The sequence below is a fragment of the Mytilus galloprovincialis genome, chromosome 2 (genome assembly GCF_965363235.1).
Source record: "Mytilus galloprovincialis chromosome 2, xbMytGall1.hap1.1, whole genome shotgun sequence".
Taxonomy (NCBI): Eukaryota; Metazoa; Mollusca; class Bivalvia; order Mytilida; family Mytilidae; genus Mytilus; species Mytilus galloprovincialis.
The window spans coordinates 113,393,492-113,421,398 of record NC_134839.1 but is presented as its reverse complement, the minus strand read 5'-3'; the positions used below and the strand labels follow the sequence as shown (position 1 = coordinate 113,421,398).

Below are 27,907 nucleotides of genomic sequence, written 5' to 3'. Positions count from 1 at the left end.
GGAAAGTTCACAATTGGAAAGCTGAAATCATCTCTTTTGTCGTAAAGTTTTGTTTACAACCGACCCTCATTGTCAATTTCTAGATGTAAGTCAAGATATTAAGCCGACGTAACTGTATCTGTAGTATCCTTTATCTCTAGCTCGATTGGATAGATGCGTTCCACATAGTCACCAAATTTTGAATTATTTAGTGAAAGAACATCATCTATGTAGCGAAAAGTAGAGTTAAAGGATAGTGCTAACTTCTTATCTTTCTTCCTAAGAAGTTCCTGCATGAAGTCAGCCTCATAATAATAAAGAAACAAGTCGGCAAGTAGAGGGGCACAATTTGTTCCCATTGGAATGCCGACAGTCTGTTGAAAAACACGTCCTCCGAACGTAACAAATATGTTGTCAATCAAGAAATCAAGCATCTTGATAATATCAGTTTCAGAGAATTTTTTGTTCGAATCAGAGTGATCCTTTACAAAGTAGGATTTATCCCTCCCTAAGACAAGATACTTGTATCTACGTTGGCCATTCTTTTTTACGAAGCAAAGCAATACCAACTCTTTCAATTTCTTTTTTAGTTTGGAATGTGGAATACTAGTATACAGAGTAGAAAAGTCAAATGTTTTAATACTGTTACAAGATGAAAGAGAGTTAGATTGTATGTACTCTAAAAGATCTTTTGAATTTTTAAGTATCCACATCTGATTCACGCCTCCTCTAGAATAGGCAGTTTCACAATAACTTTGAAGCCCGTCTTTGATTGCTGATAAAATAGATTTTAATAATTTAGAAAGAGGTTTCGTGGAGCACTTGGAAGACCCAGCAATTTACCGTTGTTTGTAAGGACACTTATGTAGTTTAGGTATCCAATACAGTGATGGCAGATCCAGTTCTTCATCTTTGGTTGAAATTCCGAAGGAACACAGAACAGACCTATGATTATCCAGGATTTCCTCTTTGGTAAGTGTCGTGAGGGTATATGTTGAGTTTCCAAGTGAATTGTCAATACCTAATTAGTTTATCAAGCAGTTAATGTAATGAGTTTTACATACAAAATCGATGTTGTTTGGGGCTTTATCTGCGGGGACAACAACATATTTGTCATGGAGGTAGGATAGGCGTTTTGCAACATTTGGGTCTTTAAAGATTGACGTAGCATGGGCATTGATAGACCCATTCAGTTTCTTAATTCTGATTTAATTTGTATCAACGACCTCACTGCCTTAATCCATTCGGAAAGAGTATCTACGTCTTCCTTCTCGCGCTTAGCCCATTGCCTGGCATAATCCTCAACTGAATCCATCAAAATTTTAAAGTTGAATTTCCAATTGATGGATTTAGGCTCACGATATTTCGGACCTTTCGATAACACATTTCGTAGAGAAGTGTTATTAACAATGTTTAGGTCACCGGTAATAACGTGGCCAGCGGGATTATATGTGAATTGGGAACTAGCACAAGTGCAATCGGGAGGTTTAGACTTGAAGTCGTCAATATCGAGATCCTGCAAAACGTGTTTGTAATTGAAAATGTTAGTTGCAATAGGTTTGGTATAGGTTTAAGAAATGATTGGTACAGACTGGTCTTTGAAATAAGGAGGTATTTTCGATTAGACTAATTTATGATGAAGGATATTGCCTAAGTTGACGCCATCGATACCTTTGTTGGCAAAGGAAAGATTAAGGAAAGATCTTTTCTCTTTTTCATCTTTGCCAATGCGGACTGGCTTGAAAAGTCTGTGACTTGCAATATCCGAAATTATAGCTGTAATTTTGTATAGGTTTGAATGAGGGTTTGTAACAGTGGATTCCAAACATAAATTGAACAGAGAATGAAGTTTTGAAAGAGGTAATGAATAAAGTTTCGTGCGAATGTGATGAATACCTAACGGCTTTTGTATAAATGGCAGCAAGTCATTAATATATACATCATGCAGAGAAGGTGATGTATAATGACGATGACCTTGACTGCGTCTACGTCGAGGAGTCGAATTGAAAATATTCATCACATTCACCGAGTTACACGAAGGACTAGATAGAATACCTATACCATCAATTTTGTCATTGCAACCATAAGGTGTCGCAGTTCCCAATTGTCTAATCCAGTAGTCCTCTTTTTGTTTACGGAGAGTTGTTGAAAGATTAGAATTGTTAGAGCTATGGTATATCTTTTCGATAATGCGAACTGTCATAGAAACGATGGAATGATCGGGCTGATTGAAATGCTAGTATAGAATATCGTTAGCATTGAGGTTAATGTCTGATCTATGACCGCACATACGTTTGTTAAGCCTTCCTTTCGTTTCACCGACGTATACCAATCCGCACTCTAATCCGTAGACAACATTTATCGATTTACAATGCAGATCATCGTAACTTCTGGTAAAATATGACTTCTTGGTGAAATTGCTAGTGAATTCAGCATCTGTAAGTAAATTGCACAAGTTTTGCAGCCTTTGGTCTCACATTTCGAAATGCGACCGTGTTGTACTGTGTCATCAAAAACCAAAATGTCTTTGAGGAGAACTGAACATGGCAGTATATGTGTAATATTGCTGTTGTCACTAGGACGATGATCTGAATGAGTCATGTTTGTGTTATTTGTCATGTCTGGTGATGAGGGGACACCTGCCGTATCAGACGACACCGTGTCCATGGTGACGTCTGTTTCGGACCTTTTTATACTGGGCGACGTCCGAGCCAGTTTCCTGTTAGATCGTCGTAAATTCATGCAATTGTAGTTTTGCTACTGGGCGGATGATGTCCTCGGGGACAAAATGTCCACCAGCAGAGACATCGGCCCAGTGGTTATAAAGGAGGGACGAAAGATACCAAAGGGACAGTCAAACTCATAAATCTAAAACAAACTGACAACGCCATGGCTAAAAATGAAAAAGACAAACAAACAACAGCACACACGACACAACATAGAAAACTAAAGAATAAACAACACGAACCCCACCAAAAAACTAGGGGTGATCTCAGGTGCTTTGGAATGGTAAGCAGATCCTGCTCCACATGGGGCACCCGTCGTGTTGCTTATGTGATAACAAATCCGGTAAAAAGTCTAATTCGGTAGGTCACATTCAGGAAAGGGAAGGGGATTGTAGTTACGACGTAAGTAACATATCCGATATCATTTGTGATACAGTTATTCCATAACGGTCAACCAACTATGTGAGCATTGATAGTAGTTGTAGCGATTGATTTTGGTACTACTTATTCTGGATATGCTTATTCATTTCGGGATGAATACAAAAAAGATCACACAAAAATATATAGTAACGACGTATGGCGAACAGAAGACGGATTTGCTACAACAAAAACACCAACAACCATATTGTTTGGCAAGGATGGAGAGTTTCATAGTTTTGGATATAAAGCAGAATAGACATACACAGAGCTCATAGAGAGTGGCGAAGCTGACGAAAACAGCTATTTCACAAGATTTAAAATGAAATTGTTTCAAGATGAGTCCATATCTACTGTACATCATCCAGAATTAAAGGTAAGTACCAGGATTGAAATTTTGTATTAGCACCAGACACGCGTTTCGTCTACAAAAGACTCATCAGTGACGCTCGAATAAAAAAAAGTTAAAAAGGCCAAATAAAGTACGAAATTGAAGAGCATTGAAGACCGCAAATTCCGAAAAGTGTTGCCAAATACAGCTAAATTAATCTATTCATGAGGTAAAAAAGGCTTAGTATTTCCAAATTAATTTTGTAAACAGTTCATTTACGATTATGACTATATAAACGATAATGCAAGTCGACACAAAATGTGACTAATGGGCTGGTTATAACCTCGTGGAATAAAAACTCGACTATCAGCGGCATCATCGTCATCAACATCATCGTCATCATCATCGTCTTCTAGTCATCGTTATTATTGTAATCGTCAATTAATTTTAAAACTATGCAAATTGATACATGCAGTCATACACATATGTAAAAAGGATAATGTTTTGATTGGAATTGATCCGGAAGCATAAAATAGTCATTTGCCTTTAGCAGCCATGTTATTTAATAGGCAACTTTGTTTTTAAGCGAAAAACCAGAATATCAAGGGATCTCACTCTTGAAGATATCACTGGTAAAGGAATGAAAGCGCTCAAAGTTTTCTCTGAATCAATTCAATTTTTGAAGGAGCATTTCCAGAAGTCATGTAAAGTAGCTAATTTTAAATTGACAAAAAAACGATATTCACTGGTTCTTAACAGTACCGGCGATTTGGAAAGACAACGCAAAACAATTTATGAGGGAAGCTGCAAAGGAGGTAATAGTTAGATTTGATCTTTGGAACACAAGAAATGTATAATATCTTAAACGAACTTTTATATTAAACAAAATAATTTTCAATATGGGCAATGATGTTTACATTTCATTCATCTTCTAAATTTGAAAGTGAGCAATGATCACACGGGTTCCAGAACAAAGAATAGACAAGACAATAGCCGATAGAAACAAAATATACACTAATCAATGAAATAGCATGACATTCAATACAGAATTTAGACTAATGGGAAATAATTAAATATGAAAACAAAACTCAGGTGCTAAAAAAGGTTTTTTTTTGTGCAGACCATTGAATATATATGGGTGAATGAGTTGCTCAAACAGTATGATTGATTATCTGTAACCAATAATATAGGGCACCGTTATAAGTCTTTGGGCCTATTACAATTGGCAACAGAACTGGATGTGAATATTCATCTTTGCAAAAAGTATCATGATAATAATTTCTCTTATTAAGCTGTTCATTAAAAGTTGACACGGGGAGGAATAGATAGCGATATAAACTGTGTTTCTTTAATCTTAAATGTAAAACCCCTGTTCTGATGTAACTGCACATTCCCTAACACCTCTGCGTCGGCCTCTTTGGTTTACTAGGTCAGTTATTGACTCGGAAAAATGACCAACATTTTTAGAATAAAGGGCAGTTAACTAGTGCATTAGATGTGCAATGGTGATCTATAATTGTTAACTTCTGTGTCATTTGGTCTCATGTAAAGAGTTGTCTCACTAGAAATCATACCATATCTTCTTTTTTATATATACAAAGCATGAGAGTTCATAGGCCTGTTTAAATTTTTATTAGTATCAGTGACCTTACAGCCATTAACAATTCAGAAATGGTATCTACATCTTCTTTTTCATATACGTAATAGTTTTTCGAAGGCATATTCCTAGACGGAATCAATTGGAGTTGTATGTAGGGATTCAGTTTATTGTTTTAATTAAAAGGGAGAGACGCTCGTTAACATACTTTTGGTTCATCAACTTTTTACTCAGACACTGTTGACGTTTTACAAAGTCTGAGTAGCAGCTGCCAGCTTTTGAGTACCGATTAAGGTGGGAAATATATATCCAAGATGCAGGTGAAGTTGGTATATTTCAACTAAGGTGGGGGAAATTGATAATTTCAAAACTAAAATCGTCTCGTTTGTCATATATTCTTGTACTGAGATGACCGCGTAAGTCAAATTCGAATTATAAGTCTAAAAGTGAGGCGAAGAAAGCCGTGTCTGTTTTGTCTTTAATATCTAGTTCTGAAAAGTTTGGATTGTTACAGGATAGAACAATACTTATAAATCTGAATGTGCATTTAAATGAGCCGGCTTCTCTGATCTTATTGTTGTTGTTAAGGGTCTAACGGAACTCCGATTTATATAATAATAAGAGGTCGCCAAGGAGAGGCTCACAGGTCGTTTTCATAGGAATGCCGACAATTTGTTTAAAAAGCCATTCACCAGATTTAACCAAATATAGAAGACAGCAACCAAGGACAACCACTGGATTACGGGCTCTTGACTTGGGTCAGGCATTATGTATTGTTGAAGGGTTAAACTTCTTTGTGAGCACGAAACACTTTCACCTGGGGATAAATTGTAATAGCGACATAAGATCAAGCTGTAAAAATTATTTTTGAAGTGGCTAGACTCATCAGATCAGCACGAACGGCATTCACATTCAGAGAGTGCCTAAATGAAATGTTTATAGTCTAAAAGTGAAACTTTAAGTGTAAGTTTTATACATTTTTGAAGGCTGGTATAGATGAAGACTTTTTAACTCTTGCATATGAACCGGAAGCGGCTGCTATTTATTGTAAAGAGGCAACTGTGCAGAGGAAAGAAGGAACAGAGGAATGTAGTCTTCAATCTTTTGACGCAGGTCATCAGTTCTTGGTTCTAGACTGTGGAGGTAGGTTTTACATGTTTAACATTTTTTTGAGTAGCTGTAAAGAAGAAGTATCTGAACGAAATTATATTGTTGTGTAAGTAAAATTGTTTATACGGCTCTGTCATTCGAGGTGAGAAAGCATATGTCACTGATGAGTCTTATGTAGACGAAACGCGCGTCTGGCGTATAAAATTATAATCCTGGTACCTTTGATAACTATTTACACCACTGGGTCGATGCCACTGCTGGTGGACGTTTCGTCCCCGAGGGTATCTTCAGCCCAGTAGTTAACACTTCGGTGTTGACATGAATATCAATTATATGGTCATTGTTATAAATTTTCTGTTTACAAAACTTTGAATTTTTCGAAAAACTAAGGATTGTCTTACCCCAGGAGTAGATTACCTTAGCCGTATTTGGCACAACTTTTTGGAATTTTGGGTCCTGAATGCTCTTCAACTTTGTATTTGTTTGGCTTTTAAACTATTTTGATCTGAGCGTCACTGATGAGTCTTATGTAGACGAAACGCGCGTCTGGCGTATTAAGTTATAATCCTGGTACTTTTGATAACTTAACAGTAGCCTGCAACATTAAAGGTGAGCCGCTCATATATACACCGTAGACTCGTGATCTGTAAAAAGGGTTAAGGTACGTACTATTTGTTTTTCTTTTGAATGTCATGTTTGTTTTAATAACCATAACAATAAGATTTTCTTCTCATGCACAAATATAATGGTATGGACATAAACTCATCATAGATACCAGGATTGGAATTTTGTATATGCGCCAGACATTTCGTCTACAGAAGCCCAATCAATTAAAAATGAAAATTAAGAACGTTTTGTTAACTTTTAATTTATAATTATGACCATATCAATGATACATGTAAAGAGTAAAATCACAGAAATAATGAACCCAGAGGAACATTCAATCGGAAAGTTCATAATCATATGGAAAATCAAACAGCAAAACACATCAAAGACGAATGGACAAGAACTGTCATATGTATTTGAACTGTTTGATTATTTTTTTTGATTAATTGGCGATTACACGACCGACACTCGGCTTACCGAGAGATTGGTCGGTTAATCTATATTGAGTATGCGGCTATATCGGCCGTTGGTCTGTTAATCGGGTTGGCTAAAGTCTGTTAATCAGGTGTTATCGAGAAAATCATTGAAAGTTCATGATTAATTGTATAACTTTCTAAATATATTTTCATCATAAAAAATATTCATGTCTTACAAAACAATTCAATGTACTGAATTCAGTGGTGTAATTATTATTTTTCTAGCTTCGATGTACGATCTATTAAATGAAAAGGCGGGTTAATCATCAATAAATGTATACACATTTTACACACATAAAATGTACACAAAATGACACATTGGTTGAATTTACTTGCATTCAATATTTTGAACATCGAAAAAAGAAAGGCATTATGTTTGTTAACCATATTGATATTATTGTGTGAAAAATCTACACGAAAATCTGTATTTTGGTGACATAAATCAATCTTTACTTAAAACCTGGTCTGTTAATCGGTCGGATGTAAAAAACCCGGTCTGTTAATTGGTCTGTTAAGAGTTATGAAAGGCAATAAAAGTATAATTTTATTGCTATATGGGGTGTTATCGGATCAAATGAGTAGGCTCAAGACGAGCGGCTAAAATATTCGAAAGCAACACATGAGCAATGAAAACACAACATATACGGAAACAACACATTGTCATCTACATTGATAACCAGTATATAAATCAGAGATAAACGTCGTAATGTAACTAAACATCACTAAGTAAAGTATATTGGGATGACACAATATGAAAAATAAAGAAAGAATAATGAGTAAGATAAATAAAATGTAGAAAAAAATGACATAACAATTTAAAGAATACAGAAATAAACAATACCCCCAATCCGGACCCTCATGGTATACACGAGAATCTGGATGGAAACGCAGAATATAGAATAATAGTAGAGAGTGATACATTGCTAAAAACGAGAGAAAAATAATACTTGTTTAGGAATACACACATGAAACACCGATGGCTGTTGAAACAGTAACGGATTGCGATGTACTTATATTGGTGACAAATTCTAGAAGTTTACATGCGGACAACTATGGTGGCAGGTTAATGCCATTTTGCGTTTTAGCGCTTTAGCATTTTCGCCTTACATATTCTATATGGCAAAAACGCTAAATTGCGAAGTCGAAAACGCGAAACCGATTTCTCGTTTTCGATTTCGCGATTTCGCATTTTCGCGATATAGCGTTTTCGCCCTATAGAATATGAAAGGCGAAATCGCGAAAACGCGAAATGGACTTCACCGGCCACTATAGACAACTGTAATTCTCCTCTGCACTTATGTAGAAAGGAACTAAACGGAATAAAATGAATTGAAACTTAAAATAACCAAGTGTAGCTGCATTCGCTCCATTCCGTTTACTTCTTTAACGTGATTTGTAATAGAAGAAAAGAACCAATTGGATGATGCCGACGAATTAAGGTTTAACGTCCAGTGACAAATATCATGTTCATATGTGAACGAGAACACGTTGTATGTACCCTGTGTTGTAGTAGAAAGACACTTTCAGTCGGAATTGAGAACGTGCTACTTCGAAAAGACACAAAAATTAAGGCTGATTGAAAACGTCAATAAAAAATTCATGCATATTCCAGAGGCCAATCCATATCACGCTATATTGAAGTGACACACCCTTCGATCAAATGCAAAGAAAGTCAAAATAAAAATGCTCCTTCTAGGATACTGTGGTACCGTATTGTCATTTTTGTTTTCCTCAGAAACATCTCATTCTTAATTTTTTAAGGGGAAAATATAAAGGTAGCAAAATTATTGGCTAAATAACTCTTAATTGACACAATTTCAATTGCCCAACCCATTAACAGACTTTATTCCCATTAATTTTCACTAAAACGTGGTATTATTCACGTTATTTTACAATTATGAAATATTTACTAATGTCAATTTATTTTTTAGAACCACCGTACTTTTTTTTGTCCTTTAAATGATATCTAAATTTATTTGTTTCGCCTTTTATTAAAAAAATGGCTATGCGTATAAGCATAAATACGACATACTTTCGCGACGCCTTTTAGTTTTACTGAAAACTGCGCAGACTAAGAAATGATTTTACAAGTGCAAAATGTTCTATGATAGATATCATTTTGTCAGACACTTTTCTTTTTTTTATTTGGTTCTTATAATATGCCAAAAATCTGTATATTTAATAGAGTTTAACATTAAATTAAGCGTTTTACTTTGAACAGAAGTATAACCAACCCGATTAACAGACCAATCGCTCATATAGCCGCATACTCAATATAGATTAACCGACCAATCTCTCGGTTAGCCGAGTGTCGGCCGTGGATAAACGCAAATTTCACCACTATCATGCTATTGCGAGGCGGTCAGTTTATATTTGCACCTGCCTTCGTATACGGGATTCGTACTCACAACATATGTGTTGACAGGCTAGTGAAACAGACTACTCAGACCACAAGTAAGCGATAAAGGTTCCTTCTTGTTTGAAACAAACAATTTTTCCAAAAGCCACATTCGATCTTGTTTCCAATCATATATAATTATTCTAATTATTTTAGGTGGAACAATCGACGTTACGTCATATGAAGTACAAAATGATTCTGAACTTAAGGAATTAAGTGAACCAAGTGGAGGTCCTTGGGGTGGAACTTTTGTAGATCAAGAATATGAAAGTTTTTTGAAAGATTTATTTGACAAGGATGTATGGGAAAAATATATTAAACAATGACCGGAAGATTTCTTAGATATCAAAAGAAAGTTTGAAGCAAAGAAGAGGGGTATAAAAGAATCACAAAAACCAAAGACAACTATTCCATATCCACAATCTTTATATCAAACATACTGTAAAATCCGCAAATCTCAATCCTTTCAAGAAGACCTAAAGAAATCAGTTCATTGCAAAACTGTGACTGCTACGAACGAAAAGCTCCGATATGAGCCAGGAGTTGTGAACAGGTTCTTTTTGAAATCAGTGGATTCTATCATTTCACATGTTCAAAGTCTCTTAACACCAACACTAAAAAAGAGACAGGGACGACATATAACCTCTATATTGATGGTAGGGGGGTTTTCTGACTCGCCATTTTTATTTGAACGAGTCAAAAAGGAATTTCATTATCTTGAAATTATTTGCCCACAAGATGCAGTTTTGGCTGTACTTAAAGGAGCTGTTATGTTCGGACATAATCCGGAACTAATCAGTGAGCGCATTTGTCCACGTACATATGGAATAACTGTAAACGTACCATACGACGACAAGAAACATCCAGAAAGGCTAAAATGTTTAATTGAAGGACGAGAAATATGCAGCGACATATTCAAAACAATTGCAAAGAAAGGTGATCCTCTCACAGTAGGTAAAACTACGTATACAATCCTGTGCAGTCCGACTAGGTCAACTGACACCGAGGCAACGGTCGAAGTGTATGAATCTGAAAAGGTAAACCCAGAATACACTATTGACAAAGGCGTTCGTCGTCTAGGCATGCTTACTGTCCCAATTCCGAACGTCGATCGTGGAAAGAGAAGGCATATCAAAGTACAAATGCATTTTGGGTACACAGAACTACAGGTGACAGCATCTGAGGAAGACAAAAACAGGAAAGCTGAAGTTACTTTTGAATGCTTAATGTAATGAAATATGCTATATTAGTAATGCAAGACGTTGATGGTATTAGCCTCTTGAACTTACAATCCTATGAACTCAAATTGTCTTATAAAAATGAGTAAAAATGATCTATTTTCATGTCAGGACATTTTGCTTTATATATTTATTATATACACACAATTGTAGTTCTAATATTAATTTTTTTACGATAAATCTTGTTGAATGTTAAAATGTATATATGTGTGAGAGAATGCCAGAAAGCACGAAGCCCTTTAATTTGTCATGGAAGTTTGTTTGAATTTTGTGGAATGTAGATACGATGTTACACGCATAATGACTTTAAGCAAATAACTAGGACATACATGATTGTCGACGATCATACAAATGGGATGTCTGGCGATTGTAAATTCTGGTTCAGACAAAACATTTTTTCCTAAACTGTATATGGCTACGAGTTCTTGTCAATTGTGTACACGGTATCGTGTCTCGAGATTTTCTAATACCAAGACGTATATATTTATTATTTTGAATAAACATTGATCTTAAGTAAGCTTGTTGTTCCCTAATTAATTTCACACAGTTTCCTAGTTTTGATTGACTGATGGATACCAAAAGTTGAATATAGTAAAATAACAAAAATACTGAGGAAAATTCAAAACGAAAAGTTCCATATCAAATGGCATAACCAAAAGCTCAAAAACATCAAACAAATGGAAAATAACTGTCATATTCCTGACTTTATAAAATTATTCTTATGTAGAAAATGGTGGATTTAACCTTGTTTTCTGTGTGTGTTGCATTTTAGTGTTGTGTTTCTATCGTTTCGTTGTTCTCCTCTTATATTTGATGTGTTTCTCTCAGTTTTAGTTTATAACCCTGATTTGGTTTTTCTCAATCGATTTATGAATTTCGTACAGCTGTATTCTACTTTTGCCTTTATCTATAGTTATCTAAACCTTTCATTTGTATGAAAGTCGCATAAAATTCCATTAGATAAAAAGAAATGTTAGAGCAAAACAAACAAGCATAATAGGTTATATCGTTTCCGTATAAAATCAAACATCTATACAATAATGTAATCTCCATAACAACGTTAAAATAATGCATAGAAAAAAAACCCACAAGAAATGCTTGATTTAAAAAAAAAAAAGGCATTCAAGTTTCTGACTTTTTACAGACACATAAACATGATGAGGGGTTAATTAAAGGCAACAGTAGTATAACGCTGTTCGAAAGTCATAAATTGATTGAGAAAAAAAAAATCCGGGTTAAAAACTAAAACTGAGGGAAACACATTAAATATAAGAGGAAAACAATTAATTAGTTTAATACACAAACCTCTATAAGTGAGCTACTGGCACCACGCACGACAAACAACGGTAATTATAATCTATAAAAGATAATACCATATCAACAAATGAACCGAGACAAAAAATGTTATTGTTGAACTTTATCTGATTATGATAACTGTAAAATCGTGCTTCACTGTTCTGTTTTAGTTAAAAGTAAAATAACAAAAACTACCGAAATTCTGAGGAAAATTTAAAACAGAAAGGCTTTAATCGAATGGCAAAATCAAAGCTCAAACACATCAGAAGAATGAACTGTCATATTCCTAATTAAGTAAAGGTATTTTCTTATGTAGGAAATTAACAAAAAAATATATTTGAATTATTCTGTGCTTTACAACATTTATTATCATACACAAAAACAACTTCAACATACAAAACATTACTGGCATAACTATTGATCTACACAGTATACGGAAGAATTTATGAACTACAATTTTTTCTCACTAAGAACAGCCATTGGACATATAAGTTATACCCAAATTCAATATGAGAATAGAAATGTGATACTGCAGATCAAATGGACACTTTTTCCTACTGTTTCTTTCTCTAAAAAACTATGACATCCATGAACATTTGTATATCTCTTCATTTACTTTGGAACAGTGTCAACAATTGCTAGCTTGATACGAAATTCATTTTCACATCAGCTCCACGCATCATAAATTTTATTCCATCAACTGGGTTTATATATGCCCAGACATGCTATAGTTGATGGCTTATTGTTAAAGGAGTGAGCTGTAATGTTGAAAGTGATAAACGTTATTGTTTAGGTTACTTAGTTTTGCACTTAAACATACTATAGAAGGATTTTCGAATATTTGAGGACATAAGAATAATAAAAATGAAATCACTCGCACTGTTTATAACGCGGAGAATATCACCACTGTCCCCAATAAGCCACGCTGTGTACGATCTTAAATTACTTAGTCCAAGCTTTGGGAAAAACCTTGCAATAATCAATAAAATAGAATTTGGTAAAAATGCTAGTATGTTCCAAGCACAGAGAACTAGGAATAGTTTGCAAAGCTTGACCTGTAAATGCTTTCGATCACTTATCATTGTTGAATTTACAGCCTTTATTACGCCCATGTTTTTTCTACTTCGAAACATGACGCGTATTATGAGCGCGTTCATCACACAAAACATAATAATCTGGACAGGTCCGGTGAAGAGTCGTTGGGAAAATACCACTGTATTCATGATCTTCTTATTGGCTACATAAAAGTCCGTTCTAACCGCTCCATAAACACTTGTATTGCCTTTCTGGATATCCATGAATTTAATATTTATCGGTTTTGCTATATTAGCAAAAATACCAACGAGAAACGCAAGAAAAACAAAAGTAAGAGGGAATCTGACGGTTAAGGCGGATTTGAGATGAAATGGATAAGATATTGCAATGAATCTTTCTATTGAAAGAATGCACACAATATTTATAGCCGTGCAGCGAAATGTAAACGACACTAACGCTCCGCTCCAATGACTCATTTCAAGTGAATGTTTCCGCAAACGTTCTGATGTGGTATACTTTTCGATTATAGTTCCTGCAGAAATGAACAGATCTGATATCAAACTTAATATGTCAGCGACAACCATAGCAAACATGTAAATGAAAGACGAATTCAGGCTTCTTTGTTTGAATAAAACTGTTCCAACGACCGTGTTTCCCGCTATTCCAGCCATGCAGAGTGGCGGTAAGACATACACGTTCTGTACATATTTTACATAATCAATTACGCCATCCATATCGTTTCCTTTTTTTCTATTGCCATTTTTCTTTATCAGTCCATTATTTGAATCATTTGTTATTAAGGAAATCGCGATATCTTCCGAGGTCAGATTTACAATGATAGTTGAAGATAGACAGTGTGTGTCCGTTGACAGACTCAGTTTAGTGGTTGATTCTAAATGTATTTTGTCCTCGGCTTTTATACTTGTTAAACCATTGATCCGTGAGTGATTGTTTTGATTGGGCGGAAAAAGGTTTGTTGTTGCAGATAACAAATCTGTTCCCTGTGGTCGAACCATGCCTGTTTTCAATACAAATACTAAAATCAGAACTAGCATTTTTACCTGTAAATAGATAGAAACAGATCCTTCACGTTAATCCTATTATGGCTATTTTAGATTAAGCAGAACATTGTTTCTCTTCGAATTATTTATTTTACCATAACAGTATCAAACAGACACACCATCCATCAGAGAAACACTAGCTACTCTAAAAAATAGATTCACATAGATATAAACAGACACACCATCCATCAGAGAAACACTAGCTACTCTAAACAGACACACCATCCATCAGAGAAACACTAGCTACTCTAAACAGACACACCATCCATCAGAGAAACACTAGCTACTCTAAAAATTAGATTCACATTGATACAATTTGTACGAATATCTTTTCAAGGATTCTCCGGAGAAATAAACATAACATTTCAGTAATTAAATTCTCACAAAACTGCAATATTTTATCAAACATGAAAATAACTACCGTTATAAGTTTTGTTTGAAATTATTTTTGCTCATTATAGCAATAATGTGTATCGTTAATTGATAGTTATGCATACGTGACTTATTGCATCATTAATTTGACTTGTCAAAATAGTGTAATTTCTTCTGGATTTATTGACAAAAAATAAATCAAACAATATGGTGATGTAAATCAAATAACATTAACGGTACCAATTTTCCTGCCCCCAATGTGCATTTCGACAATACATGTCTCGTCAGTGATGCTCGTGGCCAAAATATTTGAAATCCAAAGCTTATATATAAAAGGTGAAGAGCTATAATCCGAAAGGTCCAAAAAGTATAGCCAAATCCGTGAGAGGAATCAGAGCTTTGCATGAGGGAGATGCATTCCTTAATTTATAATAATTTCTAACATTTTGTAACAGCAAATTTAAATAACACAAACAAATCCGTATTTTCACGCCAGTACCGAAGTACTGGCTACTGGGCTGGTGATACCCTCGGGGACTAACATCAAAACATTCATTTGACCAACCAAAGCACAATGTTGTTTGTTGCTTATTTCTAAATAATGTTTTAATGTTTTTAATAAGTCTTGTATGACATCAACTATCGTTACTTCTTTCATTAAATATCCCTTCAATGCCAGCAAATGATCTCCTATCTGGCGATTAAAAATATGTTTTACATGTCATATATATCCGTTGTTATTCTGCATTTTACATGTTGAAATGTACTATTATATTATTCATTAATGTGTTTCGCTGTGCTGAGCGTTCTTGCATTTGTTTGTTTGTGTTTTCATTTAAGAGATATGTTTTTGCATTGCTATATTAGCGGATGGTTTGGTTAGCCATAAAACTAGATTCCATCTGGAAACAGTATATCTAACTGGCAATGAATCTGATAGGCTTTACAGTAAAAAAATTATGAAACTCAGAACTTCTTGTGACTTCGCGAGATTTATTGATTTTGGAAACGTCTAACAGCAAAACCATCGAGATTGCTCAATAAACAACCACATTATTACCAAACAATTACATACACAAGTTTTATCTCAAGTTAAAAATTTTATTATAAGTGTGAATTTGTTCGTTCGTCAATATATATGTTCCTGATTCAACCCACCATTTATCTTAAAATATCTTGTTCGAAGACAGGAATATGGCTGTTGTTTTCAAATATTTCGTTTCTATGTATGTTCATCATGTTGGCGTTTGTTTTTGATAGACTTCATTGTTTCTGTTGTTTAATTGATTGACTCTTATAGTTCATGCGTTACCCTCGGCCTAAGTTTATAACCCGGATTTGTTTTCTCTCAGCCGATTTATGATTTTTGAACCGAGGTATACAATTGTTTCCTTTATTCAAAGTAATTATAATTGACAGATCACATCACCATTCCTAAATCAAAACTTTCTTATATCAATCATGACTGAGTTGTCGTTCTGTAGTCTAGCGTTAGACGATATTGAATTAGTTTAGAAACAAGATGGACACTATTTCAATGAATAATATTGCAATTATTTTACCTATTTGTTAACTTGCAGTATTTAACAATAAGTATTTGTCAATGAAATGTGTTGTGCTTGTTAACATGCAGTCTTCAGCAATATATAAACTCAACATAGATACCAGGATTACAATTATGTACGTCAGAGGCGCTGTACTGAAAACATTTCCTAGAACAGTCAAAGGATTTCAATGTTGTTTTTTTTTATGAGGGAATACACTTAACCAATACATTTGATTGCATGGTAGATGATGTTTTATTTTATATAAACAAAAAGAAGAATCTCTTTCTGAATTCTATAATAGTGCATTTCTACTTTCATTAAATTCATCTTATATGGCCCATTTAAATTCTAATGACAGAGTTTAACCAATTATGCTTTATTTTCCACATGATAACACATCTTTATAATACAATATGCTTGTTTACAAAGTAAAATGGAGAAAGATAAAAATATGATGCTTACCTAAATAATTTCAGATGTCAATGAATCACATAAGGGTTCAGTTAAAAAACTGTAGCTCTATAACTTTTAATAATCTTAAATGAAATAGCTATATACGTACAGACAATTTAGTGGAACCTCACATGGAGTTTTAATGAACAAAGAGGAAATTCTCTCTAGGAGACTTTTCTCTATGATACTATTTATAAAACAAATGATTTCCTATTGTAGCCATTAAGCATCCAACTTACATAGATGATCAAAGGAAACAATAAGACATATTTAGGAAAATTATAAGTATGAGGATAAAAGAAAAACAAAAATACCGAAAGCAAACGTAAATTAAAAAAGGTGAAGTCCATAAGAACTGACAATATCTGACGGTAGACTTTCAGGACAATATATGACGGTAGACTTTCAGGACAATATCTGACGGTAGACTTTCAGGACAATATCTGACGATAGACTTTCAGGACAATATCTGACGATAGACTTTCAGGACAATATATGACGGTAGACTTTCAGGATAATGAGACTAAATAAGGAGTGAAATTACCATAAAAACTGACAATATCTGACGGTAGACTTTCAGGATGCTGAGACTAAACTGACAATATCTGACGGTAGACTTTCAGGATGCTGAGACTAAACTGACAATATCTGACGGTAGACTTTCAGGATGCTGAGACTAAACTGACAATATCTGACGGTAGACTTTCAGGATGCTGAGACTAAATAAGGAGTGAAATTACACATAAAAACTGATAATATCTGACGGTAGACTTTCAGGATGCTGAGACTAAATAAGGATTGAAATTAGACAACTTGTGCTCATTAGTTACATTGCCCATCAGCACAGGATTTCCGACGGCAATGCGTAGGAATAAGGTAAAATGAACTGACAGTCATGTTGTTTTTTTTAACTTCGGATCAAAAGATATTACTTTTTAGACGAAATCATTTATGATTCAGCCATCTGCTCATCTTTCTGAAGATGGAAAACAATTCTAAGAAATGAAAACCTATTCAGTCAATTACTGAGTCACTTATGACATGTTATTGTACACTTAGTGACTGACATGGTCAATGTCCTTTAGTGTCTTGTGAAATTGATGATTACCTAACATCACCTTTTTCATATTAAACGGTAGTATCGTTACTAAACAAGTATATGAAATAGAAAGTAATGCTTATATTCAACATTAATTTAGACGACAGAAAATCTTTTCAGTATTTTAAAATTTAGTAAAATATTATTAGACCTTTTACTTCAGCTCTGTCGACCAAATACTGCAAACACTCACATGTGTATACATAAACCATATATAATATGCTAAACAAATATAATACTTGTTGTTTGATAGACAATCTTATTCTGTAAAACCTGAAAACGATAGAAATTATATTTTAGGTACAACTGCGTTACGAGCTACATAGTTTTAAAAATTTAAGCAAACTTCATAGCTCATTTAAACGTTGATATAAATTAATAAACAAGTGCGAAAAGACAGGTTTTACCAGAATGCGTTTTCAAAAAGAGATGACACAGAATACCAAAAAAGAAAATCACAAAAACACTGAACTCCGAGGAAAATTCAAAAAGGAAAGTGCCAAATCAAATGCTCAAATACACCAAACGAATGAGTAACAACTGTCATATTCCTGATTTGGTACATGCATTTTTGTATGTAGAAAATGGTGGATTTAAACTGGTTTAAAGCCAGATAAACTTCTCACTTGTATGACAGTTGCATCAAATTTCATTACATTGACAACAATACGTGAACAAAACAAACAGACATGACAGGTAAAAATGTCAAAAATATAGCAGTCAACATTGTGCTATAACCTAGTCACACAAAAAACAGCAACATACAAGCATGAAAAATAGAAATACAAAATGGCATACAGACCAAGCATATAAATAAAAAATAAAGACAAATGTAATTCAGTGGTTGTCGTTTGTTTATATTTTACATATTTGTTTTTCGTTCATTTTTTTTTATATAAATAAGGCCGTTAGTTTTCTCGTTTGAATTGTTTTACATTGTCTAACGGGGCCTTTTATAGCTGACTATGCGGTATGGGCTTTGCTCATTGTTGAAGGCCGTACGGTGACCTATAGTTGTTAATGTCTGTGTCATATTGGTCTCTTGTGGACAGTTGTCTCATTGGCAACCATACCACATCTTCTTTTTTATATATATTTATCAAAGAATCACAAAATGACATATATCAAATGCAACAACCTCATTCATTGCTTTCTTATTTTTGAATTTTATTTATTTAGGTTAAACCCATCCATAAACGATTGAAAGGTATTAAGCACTAGGACCAAATGGCCAGATGACTCTAACGTTGAATCGCGCGTATGACGTCATATTGTCGTCTCCTACTTTTCGTATGCAGTATAAAGTTTAATGTTTCTCAACATTTGGTTATCGAAAAAAATGTAAAATCACAAAAAATACTGAACTCCGGGGAAAATTCTGACGGAAAGTCCCTAGCTAGTTATCAAAGGTACCAGGTTTATAATTTAGTACGCCAGATGCGCGTTCCGTCTACATAAGACTCATCAGTGACGCTCAGATCTAAATAGTTATAAAGCAAAAGAAGTACAACGTTGAAGAGCATTGAGGACCCAAAATTCCAAAAAGTTGTGCCAAATACGGTTAAGGTAATCTATTCCTGGGATAAGTAAATCCTCAGTTTTTCGAAAAATTAAAAGTTTTGTAACAGGAAATTTATTAAAATGATCATATAATTGATATTCATGTCAACACCGAAGTGCTGACTATTGGAATAACCAAATGGCCAAATCAAAAGCTCAAACACATCAAACGAATGGAAAACAACTGTCATATTCCTAACTTGGTGCAAGCATTTTCTTATGTAGAAAATGGTGGATTGAACCTGGTTGTATAGCTAACTAAACCTCTCACTTGTATGGCAGTTGCATATGATTAAATGATATTGACAACGATGCTTGAACAACACAAACAGACATAATAGGTAGAATTGTCAATAAAACAGCAGCCAACATTGTGCTTTAATCATAATCACTAAAAAAAAACCACACACATACAAATATGTAACAAAGAAGCACAAAATGGCATACAGACCAAGCATATTAGTAAAAATTGAAGATATTCGATCCCAGTGCTTAAAACCTTTCAATTGAACCTTTTATCATTTTTTCCCTATCATAAAGTCGTTAAATTCTGTAGTTTTATATGTTACTTTGGAGCAAATCAAAGAAATATAAACAAGAAAATGTGAAATGTGTCTCTTTATCCAGTTAGCTCTATCTTTTTTTTTTTGTAAGTAAAACTAAATTTCTATTTGCAGTTATACTTCAGTTTAGATAAAAGTCAGAGCTATCCTGATTTTTTCTTGTATATCTTATATTTCAAAAACTAAAGATAGGGATATAAGAGAAAAACTAATTCTATCATAACACACTTAGAATCACAGTTTCTAACTGGGAACCAGTACTTACACAAAATTAATTATCCATGAATATTATATATCTCCCCAAAAGAGGCGTGGTTTGAGAAACATCAGTATTTACGAAGTGCAACCTATGACAAAAGCAGGCTCACAGCATTACAATAGAAGCAGCCAACATGACCCAAAGTAACACACTTAAAACGCCACAGACTATTATGATTATAAAAAAACAAAAATTAAAGCAAATCTTTGCTTGTTTCTTTATCAAATTTCAATGACCAACATATCTTCAGAGATTTAGTACTCACGCTATAAATTCGTTTATGAAACAATAAAAAATGTACTTTTGTTTGTAGGTAATAAGTAATAAACATACATTGTTATGTAGGTGAAGGTAAGAACATAATTAAATAATAACGACAATATTGTTATGATAAAAACGTTTCCCGGAATTGTTTCTTTAATAAATAAACTACATTTTTTAAAAACCAACAAAACAACCCAAATCAGGGGGATGGTTCCCCCAAAAAATATATATAAAGGGAAAATGTTTCAATAAAACCATAACATATCGTTTCTAGCAACAGAATAAACTGAAAAGGTAAGCTTACTTAATTTATAACTTGATTTATATAAAAGGAATGAAATATAAAAGAAAAATTAAGAACCAAAATTACGTCAATTTGTCCTTTGTTTAAAACTGCGGCCAATGTGTTTCTCTTCGTAGAATGATGCAGAATTCATTTTCATTACTTTGATTGATGCGTACTCTTCGAGTAACACATTAAGACATGACCTGAGACATATTATGTTGTGATTTCTAATTTAAAAAAGTTTATTAATATATGACAGGGATAAATGAGCTTTTTCGTTTCTCGACCTTTCCCTGTTAAAATCGGTCAGCGGACGAACAAAATATGCATTAAAGAGCATTATTTAAAACCAGAATTATGCAAATGTCATTTAGATATAAATGAATAATTATGTTTTAACTTTAATCAATTGATTTTAGATAAACCCTGCACACCTCCTAGAGTAGTAACATGGGTGCTATAGGAATACTAACATTAGTTCTGTGTGCAATAATTCCGCTTGTCGCCAGTATTTCAAAGGTAGACGAAACAGTAATTGATACTTTGAAACAAGTAAGAGAACAACTCACTTCAATCGAAAACAAGCTCAAAAGTAAGTAAATAAAATTCTCATATAATATAGCAATGCTTAAGTGGGGAATAAAAAGTGCTAAAACTTTAGTAGGGTTTTCTATATGAATGTGATTTTGAATAAATAAGCATAATCATCTGCGGAAAAAGTATATTCACCGCGCAAAACGTCGCGTGCTTTTACGTGTTTAATTTTGTTACAAAAACCTTTGATGTACAATTGGTTTTTGTAAATATTTTCGTTTACATACACTTCTCTCGAAATATGGAATGAAACAATTACTGTCTTTTGTTTCGGTAAATATGTGGTTTAATTGACTTTTGAAAATCTGTTTTTCACTTCAGCCTGTTGGCCTCAGTGAATATCAGTTTTTCAAAAGTCAATAAAACCACAAATTCACCTCATCAAAAGACAGTAATTGTATAACATTTTATTGAAAGAATAATCAACATTATGATATTTTGTAAACAAATGATAAAAAAATAGGTAAAGATGATCTTATCGAAACAAAGGTAATAATCTATCATCATGATTCTACATGAATGAATAGTTTAATTTTGGATGAAACGCATCTAACGATTGGCTGACGTTTTTTTTTTTGTTTATCAGCCCATAGACATAATTTTATCATGTGACCGTGACGTCATCAACGTTTTTTCATGATTTACTCCAGTTTAAAATGGAATTACGAATTAAATTATAAGAAATGGAAAAATTAAAAAAAATGTGGTGCACACTCTAAAATAGCCCGCTACGTGAAAAGTAAAAACACAAAAATACTGAACTCCGAGGAAAATTCAAAAAGGAAAATCAAAAATCAAAAGGCAAAATCAAAAGTCCAAACACATCAAACGAATGGATAACAACTGTCATATTCCTGACTTGGTACAGGCATTTTCTAATGTAGAAAATGGTGGATTGAACCTGGTTTTATAGCTAGCTAAACCTCTCACTTGTATGACAGTCGCATCAAATTCCATTACATTGTCAACGATGCATGAACAAAACAAACATACTCAAAGAGTAAAAATGTCAAAAATAGGGGTACAACAGTCAATATTGTGTTATCATCTTAATATCACTACATAAACAACAAATGTAACAAAGTAGCACAAAAAGGCATACATCAAATTTAACATTCTCATTTTGCTTTTCTTATACGGCTGAATTTATCTATGTAAAGTCTACCCATAAATGAAAGAAGGTTTTCATTACTGGTGTAAAATTGCGCGTTTGAAATTCGCACAGGTAGACATAAAAATAATTTTGTCGTATGACGGCATACATAAATGCAGACTCACGTAAAGTAGATATAACAAAAAACAGACTTACAGTAAAAATAATAAATAAAATAATGGTGTGGTTCAAAGTATGACGGGACACATAAGTACAGTTTCACGTCAAATACGGCTGAATTTATCTATGTAAAGTCTACCCATAAATGATAGAAGGTTTTCATTACTGGTGTAAAATTGCGCGTTTGAAATTCGCACAGGTAGACTTCTTCTTCTTCTCTGTATTAGCTTCCTTTAAATAGGAACACCTCTAATATATATATTATTAGAGTATTTGGGGTAAATTTTGAAAGATTTTTTTCTGGTTGTATGTAGATAACTATGTACAGCACACTATGTAGGAGGTTTTCTTTCATTAGACATAAAAATAATTTTGTCGTATGACGGCATACATAAATGCAGACTCACGTAAAGTAGATATAACAAAAACCAGATTTAACAGTAAAACTAATAATAATAAATAAAATAATGGTGTGGTTCAAAGTATGACGGGATACATAAGTACAGTTTCACGTCAAATGTATATCATAAAAAACAGACTAAACAGAAAAAGTAGTCTTATTGAATAAAATAGTTTAGTCATTCATAGTATGTCAAGATCCTTAAGTAAAAGTAATATCAATAAATGAAATATTTTTGCCGTTCAAAGTATGTGGTTTTACGTAACCACAGAGTCACTTCAAATGAATATCTAAAAAAGACATATAAAAGAATACTATAATACGTAATTAAGATGACAACAAACGTCAGTACGCAAAATCTATACTTCAAGACCATCTTGTATTATTTGTGGAGTTGATACGGAATATTTATCAACAAGTTCTGGGTATCTTCCGATGAACTTTTTTAGAAAAAGGACGAGACGTTCTTTGACATACCCCTGGTTCATCAATTTTCTGCTCAGACACTGGTGACGTTTTACAAAGTCTGAATAGGAGCTGCATCACATTCTCTATGTTATTTCTTCATATTCCTTAAATGTCATATGCATTTATATTTATTTATGAATAAATGAACTAATTAATAATACTATATTTGATAAATAATGTATAAAATAAGCCAATCATACCACTGCTCCCTATTTTTATATGCATACAATGCATTGCAGAGTAATGATTTCTCTATAGAATAGTATGATATAAAAAAGCAATAAAATTGAGAAAGGAAATGTGAATGTGTCAAATACATGATGGCGAAAAGTGATCTTACGCGGCAGGTGATAATGAACTATAGAACATTTGAGTTTATTTCTCTTGTAACAGATCCTTATGTTTAAAACGTTCGCTAGTGTCTATACAAACCATGAGGTACCAATACAGCTTTCCGTGGATGTGGATGACGAACGATGCAGGCGCGGCAGGAGATGTCGACGCATTTGGAGTACATGCTATTACTTCAGGTGGTTTTTACATTGAAATAGATTTGGACATTGTTAACTGCAGATACATTTAATTTATTATAAAATTCCATTTATTTAATGGACATATAGTGTTTCTGTATGAACTTTTCGATTTTTTAGTTTAAAGTAATACGGAATTTTCCTTTTCATATACAGAAAAGACATGTGAACCGGGATGGCTCAAGTACAAAGGAAGCTGTTACTTTTTCAGTAAGAATTCCAACACTTGGATAAATGCTGAGGTAAACACGTAAAACGCTCACTTACAAACTTCTTTTCATTGGAATAGTGAACATTTACTTCTTATTTCAAAAGATCTATAGAAAAAAAGATTCATGATTATAACAGAATTACATATTTGTATAAAACATCCACCAAACGGGACCATGTGACGTCAATGATCTAACCCATGAGTTCCTTAATTTCCCGGGAATTCTATCCTTCTTTCCTGCCGTCATTGATTAAAAGTTTTTATATTTGTTTTGTCTTTGAAGCCTAATATTAGGTGCTCCGGAATCTACTCCACTTGTGGCATCCGTCTTGTTACTCGTGATAGTACAAATCAAGTCAATTCGGTAGGTCAACAATAGGAAATAGACGGAATTAGACACGTTTGGTGGTATGGGCACGTTTAAGAATATTACATATATGTTGAATATTAGTGTGTGTCTGTATTTTAAATCTTAATAACGATGGGTTTTTCAGCGTGAATGTAGACAGAAGTCAAGTAATTTGGTAAAAATTGAAAGTGCCTCAGAAAATATTTGGATAAAACGACAGGCTGAAGGTTTGTACAGAAATTATATAAAGTTACTGATTTCTGAAGTGTTACACGTGCTACCTTTTCTCTGCTTGGTGTTTTTTGCTTCCATTATTTATAGAAAAAACATTCAAGAGAAAGAAATAGTAATGATAATAACAATAAGCTCAATAAGAAACGAATTATTAGCAATTAATATGATATAATTTTTCATTTTTAGTTAGTTGAGTCATAAAAGATTATAGATATATTTCAAAGGAAAAAATGTAATATTTTCAATATTGCAAAAAAAAAAAAAAAAAAGAAAGGAAAATCATTTCTTTCTGACAAACCTCATCGAAATTATAGATTCCATGCATACACATATTAGAAATTTTGCGAATAACTTGAATTTGATTTTAGTAACTGCTAAACTAATCAACTAGCAAACACAGGTTGAAAATATCTATATAAGGCACGAACTTAACTATGGGAAGAAATAATGATAGCGATTTTTTTTCCAGTCACACATGACCAACGATGGATAGGCGCACGTGAGGTTCATGGACAATGGGAATGGGTGTCCGATTTATCTCCACTGACCTTTACTTCATGGGCTGTAAATGAACCAAATAATGCAAAGGAAAACTGCGCCCATATTCATAAGGTCATTTCATACAACTGGAATGATATTAAGTGTAGCAAGCGTTTCAACTTTATTTGTGAGAAATCAACTGTAAGTTTAAAAGAGAGAATCAAATAAATAAAGGCAACAGTAGTATACCGCTGTTCAAACTCATAAATCCATGGACAAAAAACAAAATCGGGGTAACAAACTAAACCTGAGGGGAACGCACCAAACATAAGAGGAGAACAACGACACAACACTACAATGTAACACACACAGAAACGGACCAAGCATCAGACAAAATCCCACGAGAATAACAAATATAACATCAAAACCAAATACATGAATTTGGGATAGACAAGTACCGTGACACGTCTTATCGCAATGTGAACTCATTACATATACACGATTCGCGTAGACTTATCTACATGTGAATTTACATAATATTAATCTGGAGACGTGACATACGGATAAAACAAACAAAACATAAAAAATCAGAGTGTTCATTCTTCTCACGAAAATCAAGCTAGTAAACATTTGTGTATACATTGTACAACATTACAGTGAGATATCATCAATTATCTAGAAGTTGTAATGATAATCTAAATTTCTACCAAAAACAAAAAAAGTATTTACAAAAATATCGAGCTCCAAGGTAAATTAAAATAATGGGAAAGTCCATGATACCAACAAAACCATATGATCGACAAAGTCAACCAACGAAACAAAACGGTTACAGTTTTTACATTCGTGTATCACTATATGTTGTTGATTTTCTCGGGTTATATTGGCTTTTGCCTCTAAAAACATTTGGTAAAAATCATTCCTGGTTTAAATTATGATTAAAGATTTTGTGAACACAAATTGGTATAATAGTTTGTTTAACACGAAAATACAATAAATATACATAAATTACATATTATAGCTAATTTTAGTTATAAGAAGTTTAGTAGTCAGAACTTCGATATTGCAATGACTTTAAACTTACCTATATGTTTAATTATCTAACGATAGTCGATACATGTAGAGTTGTTACAAAACTTAGGCTCCCCTGACAAACTTGTCTTATGTTATTTTGATATCCTGTTCGTTAAATAGATTAACTGTTCAAGTGTTCATACATCGGCTTTGAAATTTTCTGGTTTTATTTTTTCTGGTTAAATTTAACCTAGAAAAGGTTTCGAGCGCACCAAATTAATAAATTATTATTTATATCATTAAAATGTCATTTTGAAATCAAATGCGTGATTTTAACCAATTTGTTAATGGAATAGTAACTATTCATTAATATTCCCAGATGAAAGGAATTGATTTGAAATAAATTTGTGAATGAAATAGCAAATGTTGGTGATATTTATTTAATGCTGCCCCAGGTAAGGTCAAGCATTTTGCTTTTAAGACAATAACATTTTATGCTTTATTTGTTCTATTTCAGGGATAGTAATACGATTTGGTATACAACAACAACTTGTAACTGAAGCAACCTGAAATTTTACCTCAGCTATTTTTATAAATATTTATCTATATCATGTATACTGCAAATTATGAATTTACGAACAATAAAGAAATAATTTTTTACTTTGTTGTATTAATAAACAGAAGTATAGGATTAATTTGTTTCCATCTAAAGTATTTATGAAAATGCCCACAAATACTCAAAGAAATTCCAAAGGCCGTCACAGAGTGGGTAATCACAACGGACTGGTCTTTCAATGGCAGAAGATATAAACTACAAAGATACAAACAAAATGATACTAAACAGCTAACTGTAAAACCAGTTTTTCTTGGAAAATGCATGTACCTTTTTTTTTAAGTCAGTTGTGTTGTATGCCTATGACGAATAATTAGTTTATACAGTGTTGGCTTGTTGATCCCAATGATTGTCACTTTGATATGTTAGTATGGGTTTCTCGCTCAATTTTGCAATAGAAGTATCATAAACAACTGTCATACATGTGGTAGGTTGAGCTAGCTATAACACCAGGTTTAACCCACAAACGTATGTACCAAGTCAGGAGTTAACTGCTGATGTATATTCGTTCCATTTATTGACATGTCTAATGTTGATTTGATGGATCAACCTTTTTGAAATTAACTTGGATTTTTTTTATTAATCCTTATTTTGATCATACATCGTTCAAATTCTGTTGAATGGCCATAAAGGTAAAGCTTTATATTTTCTTTTCTGTTGAATTCTTTGAAAGACCAAGATTACATCTGGGTGTCTTTTGCTTAGAAATATAGCACTCCTCATTAATAATATATAAGCCCTGAATATCTAACATAAATAATTTCGGTTCAACTATTCTTCAAATAAATGTTTTAATATTATCATAAAAATTATTTTACTTCTCCGTAAAGTTTTATATTTTTAATTACAAAAGATTTTTAAAAGCACATTATTCAAACGTTCTTTTGTACAGAAGTTACAAAAAATATTTTCATAATGTTTCGCTTGCATAAAAATGTCTTTGTTGGTGGAATATAAAGATTCTTTTTTATTATACACTTCAATGATATATTCAATTTAATTACTATTTTAATTATTAAGAATATAAATCCAATGTTGCCTACCGAATTATAATGATCACCGGATCTGTAC

General features: G+C 33.1%; 1 protein-coding gene across 1 annotated transcript; it reads left to right on the top strand.

Annotated features, from left to right (window-relative positions):
• The first annotated feature begins 5,711 nt into the window (after positions 1-5,711).
• Positions 5,712-26,866, top strand: LOC143062618 (perlucin-like protein). Its single transcript, XM_076234281.1, has 6 exons — positions 5,712-5,846; positions 6,037-6,193; positions 24,095-24,180; positions 24,644-24,725; positions 25,202-25,413; positions 26,741-26,866. The coding sequence occupies exons 1-6, from the start codon at positions 5,712-5,714 to the stop codon at positions 26,744-26,746; spliced, it is 678 nt and encodes a 225-aa protein (XP_076090396.1). The 3' UTR covers positions 26,747-26,866.
• The last annotated feature ends 1,041 nt before the right edge of the window (positions 26,867-27,907 follow it).